This window comes from Strongylocentrotus purpuratus, unplaced genomic scaffold (genome assembly GCF_000002235.5).
Source record: "Strongylocentrotus purpuratus isolate Spur 01 unplaced genomic scaffold, Spur_5.0 spur5_scaffold_2, whole genome shotgun sequence".
Classification (NCBI taxonomy): Eukaryota; Metazoa; Echinodermata; class Echinoidea; order Camarodonta; family Strongylocentrotidae; genus Strongylocentrotus; species Strongylocentrotus purpuratus.
This window is the reverse complement of record NW_022145605.1, coordinates 31,203,059-31,211,739: the sequence shown is the minus strand read 5'-3', so window position 1 is coordinate 31,211,739 and position 8,681 is coordinate 31,203,059. Positions and strand designations below refer to the sequence as shown.

The 8,681-nt window shown below is 40.7% G+C and overlaps 1 protein-coding gene across 2 annotated transcripts; it reads left to right on the top strand.

The window, feature by feature from the left end:
- Window positions 1-293: 293 nt before the first annotated feature.
- LOC115926807 lies at window positions 294-7,075 on the top strand. 2 transcript variants are annotated; one of them, XM_030992196.1, is made up of 4 exons: window positions 294-422; window positions 4,331-6,234; window positions 6,706-6,852; window positions 6,991-7,075. In XM_030992196.1, exon 2 carries the CDS (start codon window positions 4,357-4,359, stop codon window positions 5,905-5,907), a length of 1,551 nt encoding a protein of 516 aa, XP_030848056.1. In that variant the 5' UTR covers window positions 294-422; window positions 4,331-4,356; the 3' UTR covers window positions 5,908-6,234; window positions 6,706-6,852; window positions 6,991-7,075. The 2 variants fall into 2 exon arrangements, with proteins under 2 accessions (XP_030848056.1, XP_030848057.1); XM_030992197.1 differs by lacking the exon at window positions 294-422 and adding an exon at window positions 428-495.
- The last annotated feature ends 1,606 nt before the right edge of the window (window positions 7,076-8,681 follow it).

Below are 8,681 nucleotides of genomic sequence, written 5' to 3'. Positions count from 1 at the left end.
CCCCCCCCCCCCCCCCCCCCCCCCCCCCCCCCCCCCCCCCCCCCCCCCCCCCCCCCCCCCCCCCCCCCCCCCCCCCCCCCCGTGGATCCGCCCCCGGCCCCTCTTGGCAAAAAGCTAGATCCGCCCATAGGAAGACAGGTAAATGAAAGGTGAATGAGATCGGTGTCTATATAGGGATAATGGAGGTGCTTGGGAGAAAGGTGAATGACTGAAGAGGGGGCGAGAGTGATACTATAGGCCTACGTACATGCAAGTAGTACTATAATTACCATTGCTACCCAAATCACAACAAGCACGTGCACACTGTATGCGCAAACGTTGAAGGTTGTCTGCTGTACTTGTCAAGCTGGCGTCATTAAGATCATACGTAAACGTGGGAGTGGATGTCCTGAAATAGTGTCTACCATCTGTACTTGTAACTTGTAAGGCTTTTTCTTACACATTAAGAGATTCAAAATTAGTCAATGCCGAAGTCCTTTCTCACTCGCCAATAATGTCATTCTTTCAGTCGATAAGTCCAAATCTTAATTAGTCCCATATGATGATAATTTTGTGTGCATGAAGCTAGTGTAGCAGTGAAGCGCAGGTACACTATCCTGACTGTAGCTGTAGCTGCATGTGTACACACATAGCTGCATTACTATCCTGGCTAGCTGTGTATTAAAAGCCGTTTTTTTTTATCGATTCTCAACATTTCAAACACCACTGTACAGTGTACACAACCGATTTCACTCAAAGTCGGTACTTTACTCTTGTCTTTAGTGACAATTGATGACACCTTAGATCTAGTCTAGATCTAGTAGGGTCTAGATCTAGATAGATTCTAGATCTACTCCTTGGCTTAATTGGCAGTATAATACAATTTTTTCAACTTAGCCTTAGATCTAGATTAGATCTAGACTCTAGGTCTACCAATTTTAGAAAGAATAATTTTAAAATTTCAAATCATGAATCTAGGCCTACTGTCAAACTTGCTGATCAGCCACATCGTCTTTATTGCGTGCATTTGTGTGTTATGTGTGTATTGACTATCGTGAGTGCAATTATTCTGCCTTTCAACATGTAGTGCAGTAGCCAGTACCACTCCAGCAAAGCATAGATCTAGAGAGACCATGCTAATGCGTATGGTGCAGTGCTATAGACTCCTACGAGGTCAATACGCATCTATGCTTTGCTGGAGTGGCTGTGTACTATTAAAACCTGTTCTATTTTATTGATTCTCAACATTTTCAAACAACTCCACTGATTTCACTCAATATCGGTGCTTATATAAGTTGCAATTGGTGACACCAATAGCCGTAAAATACAACTTTTTTCAACTCTAGATGTGTGCGCGTTCTCTTGAGCCAATAAAACAGCCAGGTCTCTCAAAACAGTCGATAACTCAATACTAATGCACACAATGAAACCGATGTGGCTGATCAGTAAATTTGACAATATAGACTTACAATTTGAATTGTTTAATTATTCTTTTTAACATCAGTAAGTTGAAAAAATTGTATTTTACTGCTATTTAGGTGTCATCAATTGTCACTACTGATTTTAAGTGAAGTCAGTTGAGTTTTGTACAGTGGTGTTGGAAATGATGAGAATCAATAAAACAGCTTTTAATACTCAACCAGGATAGTAATGCAGCTATATATGTATGTGTGGGTGCATGCAGGACCATCCCATCGCATTACTGGCGATAGCCTGGCGCAGATAAACTTTAAAATGTCTGATGTTCATTCAAACATTTAATATACATTTCTTGTGGTACATTTTCGATGTCACAAGTAGGCCTATTGTGAAAATCTATATTATTAATACGCAAAATCGCCGCGGGGGGTCCAAACGGGTACAAAACGGTTCCTCAAAAACGTCTTTCCCCGACCCAGCCCGCCTCCGCCGTGGCGCGGGGAGGGCGGCACAATTCCACGAGGTCTGTCTCCCGTAACCCGCGTGCCACGTCGACCCCGCGATCGACGTCCATGCCGTTAAACGCGGTTTCGGGGTGCCGGGGAGGACGGGCGGACGAGAGCACGGCGGGCGTCGTGGATTGCGAGGAGGCGACGAACCCGCGAGAGCGAGTCGGCAAGGCGTGCACCCGCCCTCTGTCTAATTATCAAAGAGAGACGAAGAGACACATGATAGACGAGAATCCACTCGCGTCAACGGGTGTAGCAAGTGTCATTGAAAAAGCTGCGGCGTATCCCGAGTAAGACCTCTTGCTATAGGGTTCGCTTTGTAGCATGTAAGAGAAATACACATCAACAGACGACTCACCCGGGTGAGGGGATGTAGCCAATATGTATCCTCAACGGGTTGAGCTTACCCGTGCTATGCGTCTTTCTATAGGATATGTTTTGTAGGCCAGGCGCCCACAGTGTACGTGTATTACACGCTCTCAGGTCACACACATGCACACACCACAGTCGATTCGAGTCGAGGCGATTGCGACAACTGGCGCAAACCATGGACCTATTTTCACGTAAAATCTTTACTCTGAAAATAATTATACAAATTCTGTGATCTATGCCAACATAATCATAGTCCAAGCTTCTGTTTTATTGGTCTTTTCATGAAAACTACATCGAAATCACAACAAGAATAGCGCAAATAGATATGTAATAGTACGCCTTCACGTGACAGTTCAGTTGCAAACTGCCTTGAGTCCACAGTGTATTGCCACGGCAGCTGAGCGCTGCTGTCGGGGGTGCTGTCGGGGCTGAGTGTGTGAGCGTGGAGTAGCGGTGACCGGAGTAGCCAGGTCTGTCCGTGGTGTGAGGAGAGTCTAAACAACAATTTGAAATTGCTATTATTGCCCCGATTTCAATATAGTTTCGTGAATAGATGTATGAAACCTGGGCTTGGATTGTGATTATTCTGGCCATGTATAGTTGTATACTGAATTTCGATAATCATTTTTCAAAGTAAAGTTTTCACAAGAAAATCAGACGGTCGTCATGGTCGTTTAAAAACATGATAATACTTTTAGTATGATACAGTTCTTGCATCAAATCAATTTTTAAAGTATGGGGGGGGGGGGTCAGGTAACTCAAAGCGATTTGAGTGCAGGCGTGGTGTCCACGGGTACAAAGGGCTGAACCCCGAAAGCTCAGGGGTTTTAGGCATTTAATTACGGTCAGATGAGCTTTTAATGCCTTATTTGTGACACTGGCAGGTCGATCACTAATTGGCGTGGGGTCCATAGTAGAGTTGCGTACCAACTACACTGAGCTGAGAGTACGCTGGCCTACGTTGAGGGACGCAAAAAAGTACGCAAGATGGACGCAAACAATTTAATGTGTTTAACAAAATTCGCGTACTTTCGGCGTAGAAACTTGACGCAGAAAGTACGCCTTTTTTACGTAACACTACGCTACTAAACTAAACAAACTGCATCTTTAAATGAATTAATGAAAAATTAGCCCAAGAAAAATGAGCCCCCGAAAGATAAAAAAAAGTAGCCCCCAAAAATTTCCCAAAATTTGATATAGATCGAGTCCGCGAAAAAAAAATCTTTCACTGGATTCTACGCTCACAGTCCCACACACAGTCGAGTCAATTTGTGCACAAACCGTCCAATTTTTCGCGTAAAATCTTTACTTTGAAAATAATTATACACATTTTGTGAACAATGCCAACATAATCATAATCCAAGCCTCTGCATATGTAGTCTTTTCATGAAACTACATTGAAATCACAACAATAATAATGCAAATAAATAGTAATTATCGAGATCCTATCTGACATAGTTTGTTTTACGATGCGCCATTCATGGTCAAACAGCATATATTATAAAAATTCTCTAGGTCTATATAAAGATAATCTAATTTTTTTGGATAGCACATAGGCCTCTATCTATCTATTTCGCCCCCTCCCCTAGAATCCCGTGGATTTTCCACGGGTCCTGCTAGTATCATTAAATAAAAGCCAGCTCTTTGTTTGTTATAATGATTAATAGCCCGGCAGGTCAGGCTTAATTATCCCAAAAATGTTTTGCCAATTTGCTCTTTTAATTACTTTTTAGTTTATTTTTAGTTTCATCAATTAGAGTGAAAGTTTTAGATTTGATGCTTGCCATGGGTATAATGTTATTTATGTTGTGAAGATTGGTAGGATGCACCATCGTCATCAATTTGTGTCTTTTTCACACCCCACATGTAAAAATTAATTGGGCCATTCCTAGTAGCTCGGCATGCTTATCCCAAAAATATTTTGCTCTTTTATCAGACAGTTTTAGACTTGATGGTTGCTATGGGTGCATGTATATGTTATTTATGTTGTGAACGTTGGTAAGATGAACCATCATCATCATCAATTTGTGTCTTTTCTTCACACCTCAAAGGTAACAAGACCCTTCCTGGTTCTGCAATGAATATGATGGATAAGCATCAGAGGAGCAAGAGAGAAGATTCAAAGGGAGGGGAGAAGAAAAGTCGTCGCAAGTTGTACACCCAACCCCATGAGCCCCCAATTCCTTTTGCAAATGGTCAAGATGTCTCTGGGTCGATGAGGTCAGCAGGAGTGAAGGCAGCTAGTCGTAGCTCCTCGGCTGAACAAGCGTTGGGTAAAAAGAAGCAAAGGTCCACTAGGAAGCATGTTAAGGATGAAGACGATGTCTTGGGGAGCGATCGCGATGTCTTCGTCAAACCTCATATGTCGCCAAGGAGAATATTCTATGGAGCCAAGCCCAGTTCAGCTGAGAAAAAACGACCTCATACAGTCTCCATGAAAGGAGATATGAAGAAGCTTGAGGAGGCTATTGATCTGAAGCAACAAAGAAAGAAAAATAAGAAAAATGGAAACATCAAAGCACAGACAGATTGCAGTCCTTTCAAGGTACCTCTCAAAAAAATGGGAGGAAAGGAATCGGTTGACAGAGCAGGATGTCAAAGAAAGAAGTTGAACAAATTGAGTTGTAGAAAGAGGCACAACAACTTGGAAGAGGGAGAGACCTGTATGCAAGATGAAGCATTGACAATGACATCCAAGCGGAAAGAAGATGGACATTCCTCACATGCATCCAATCATGGCATGTTAGGAAAACGTGGAGTTAAACCAGACAAGGGCTTTGAAAGTTTGGATGAATTGTACAATCCAAGTCAGGAACTCTTCACTGATACTGAGTCTGGAAATGAGACGGACACTCAAGCCAGCGTGCAGAGAACAGTATTGAGATTCCTCAGTTCCCAGGAAGCTCAGAATGACTTCAGGGCACCCGACTCCACCATGGTCCAAAGATCTTCCCTTTTTGCGGGTGCCGGTGACACAGAGTCAGACGTCAGTGAGAGCTCGGATGATGGTGAAGCAAATGAGACTGCCCTTGAGAAGGAGATACATAGCTTCTTCAAGAATGAGAAACAACAGTCTCCAAGAGGTCACAGAGAAGCTGTCCTTCCATCGGAAGTGTCACTGACTCCTATCCAACAGGGAACGGTTGATGGAATATCTGATGAAAGTGAGGTCATTTGTGCAGGACAAAAGATGCAGTCACATAATGAGCGTGATGGTGTTATGGATAAAGATACTAATCATAGTACCCCAGACAGCATTGGTGAGCTTGAAGATGCTCAAAGACTCTCTGACGATTCTTCAAGTACCTGCAGCCAAGATGTGGCAGGAAGTAAAATTGTGTTAGGGCAAGATGATAGGGACAATAATAACAGTGGAGATATTGTTCCTAGAGGAAAGAAGTCACAGAACCAGAAACAGATTACTTCCCAGAAATATGGGTCACAAACAAACCAGGACGTTGAAATGGCTGCCACAAGTGAGGACTCAGAAAACTCATCGTCGAGTGATATCGAAGTAGGAGAATCAAGTGATAGGAGTCGCACGCCATTCCACTCCACTCCTGCAGAACCTTCTCATTGTCCTCAATTGCCAAAAGAGCAAGCACACAGTGCAGTATCCCATCTCTAACAGTGACAGAAATAGGAAAGCAGATGTTTAGGTTGTACTGCCACAGGAATACCACTCCCCAAATTCTGGAAGCCCTCAGGGCCTGCGGTAGCATCGATGGCAATACTCTGGCATCATCAACTGTCGATAATGGGCCGACATGTAGGCCTATTGAGATGATACATGGCAAGATCTTTGAAGAGGCAGCTGAAAGAACGTCATCCGAGGTATCACTCGATCTCTTTGAGGATAACTCTAATGGCATTGATGGGGATGTGGAGAAAAAGGAGGATGAACAGTTGACCAAGCCAGCAAGTCTGGATAGTGCTGTTAAGAGAAAGAGATCAGGTAATTCACCATATCACCATATCCTGCCACCATCAGACTTTATTTGCTAGTCAGCTATTCACATACATCTACTTTGTCTTCAATTTTGCATAATTACTTTTACACACTGTAATGTTCTGTAGGTATTTCATCAATCCCAATGTTTAAAATTTGTATCTCTCAACTCTTTAACATTTCAATAATTTCAATTTCATTTTGATTGCATCATTCCAATAAACCTGTTTGTCCTGTATATTTTACTCCTTATTTGCATATTTGTATATTCATATTTGTCAAATAAATCACATTTTATTGATTTTTTTAATTTGTATATTCCCTACAAGCAAATAATGTTTTTTCTTTTTTTCTCTATCTTCTCTTCTCTTCTCCGTCTCCTCTCTCTCACTCCCCCCTCACTCACCCTATCTCTCCCCCGCTCTGTTTCTCTCTCTCTGTTTCTCTCTCTTTCTCTCTTTTGTTTGTCATATATAGCCAAAGATGATACAAAGACCAAACCAAAGAAGTCAAAGAAGAACAAGAAAAAAAGGAAAGCGACAGCTAAGCCAGGAGATAGTACTTTTAAAACTAGACTTAAAGTCATCAATGGACCAATCAAAGGAGATGCAAGAAAGAAAAATGGTATTTACTATTTATTATTTATGTCTTGTGTCTAGCCCAGTGGCTATTAGATACATCAAGATGAGTATAGGGCCCCATAACACGCTCTGTTTCTCTCTCTCTCTCTCTCTCTTTCTCTCTTTTGTTTGTCATATATAGCCAAAGATGATACAAAGACCAAACCAAAGAAGTCAAAGAAGAGCAAGAAAAAAAGGAAAGTGACAGCTAAGCCAGGAGATAATACTTTTAAAACTAGACTTAAAGTCATCAATGGACCAATCAAAGGAGATGCAAGAAAGAAAAATGGTATTTACTGTTTATTATTTATGTCTTGTGTCTAGCGCAGTGGCTATTAGATACGTCAAGATGAGTATAGGGTCCCATAACACGCTCTGTTTCTCTCTCTCTCTCTCTCACTTTCTCTCTTTTGATTGTCATATATAGCCAACGATGATACAAAGACCAAACCAAAGAAGTCAAAGAAGGACGAGAAAAAAAGGAAAGTGACAGCTAAGCCAGGAGATAATACTTTTAAAACTAGACTTAAAGTCATCAATGGACCAATCAAAGGAGATGCAAGAAAGAAAAATGGTATTTACTGTTTATTATTTATGTTTTGTGTCTAGAACAGTGGCTATTAGATACATCAAGATGAGTATAGGGCCCCATAACACAAAGCTTAAAGGAAGTGTAGCTTGGCAAATACTGGTTAACGCCATCTACGTCTTTTGGACAACTGCACGTATTAAACGAATGGACTTGATTAAAGGTAGTCAGCAACTTAATCTCTACATGGCCACGGGAAAGACACGTAGTCTCGTCAGGCTACACTCCCTTTAAAAATCAATTGACTGTACATTATGGTCAATTGCTGACATATCTTTGTGTTAGAGGGCCCTGGGGGGGGGGGGGGGTGTTTCACAAAGACTGAGATCGACTTAAGTTTGATCAAAACAGGTATTCCTCAAGGATCAATTCTAGGTCCTCTATTGTTCCTATTATATGTTAATGATTTATATTGTGTTTCAAAATTGTTTCACTTTATTCAATACGCAGATGATACTTGTTTGATTGCCTCAAATTATAATCAGAATGACTTAATATGTCAAACAAATACAGAACTTATCAAGGTTGTTGAATGGTTAAGAACAAACAAGCTATGTCTCAATGTTAAAAAAACTAAATGTATATATTTTTGTTTGAACAATTCACGGAGTATCGCTTTACCCAAAGTACAATTGGACGGAGAGTTGATTGATTTCGTCGACTGTCATAATTTCCTTGGTATACATGTTGATTGTTATCTAAAATGGGATTTTCATGTCAGACACGTCTGTAATAAAATAAGTAAAACCATTGGAATTTTATATAAATTGAAATATACAGTACCCCCACATATATTAATTCTATTATACAATGCTCTTATCTTGCCGTATCTCATGTATGGTAATATTGTATGGGGTTCAGCGTGTAAAACCAGATTAGTAAGTATTTTTAAGAAACAGAAACAAGCTATTCGAATTTGTACTCTTTCGCATTATCTTGCCCATTCTAGTCCTATTTTTCATTCGTTAAATCTTTTAAACATTTTTGACATATATAAATATCTTGTTGGTATTTTCATGTATCGATATATAAACAATACTCTTCCACTTTCGTTTCATGATATGTTTCAGCTAAATTCAGATATTCATTCACATTTTACCCGCAATTCAATGAAATTTCAACTGCCAAAACCTCAAAATTCGTTAGATATAAAATCCATTCGGTATACTGGTCCCAAAATTTTAAACGAAATTGAAAATTGTATTTCCGATGCAACCACACTCAATGTATTCAAACGTAAACTT

What these genes read in the sequence shown, in the direction of transcription:
- LOC115926807 (XM_030992196.1), top strand. Translation starts at nt 4,357, where the DNA reads ATGAATATGATGGATAAGCATCAGAGGAGCAAGAGAGAAGATTCAAAG.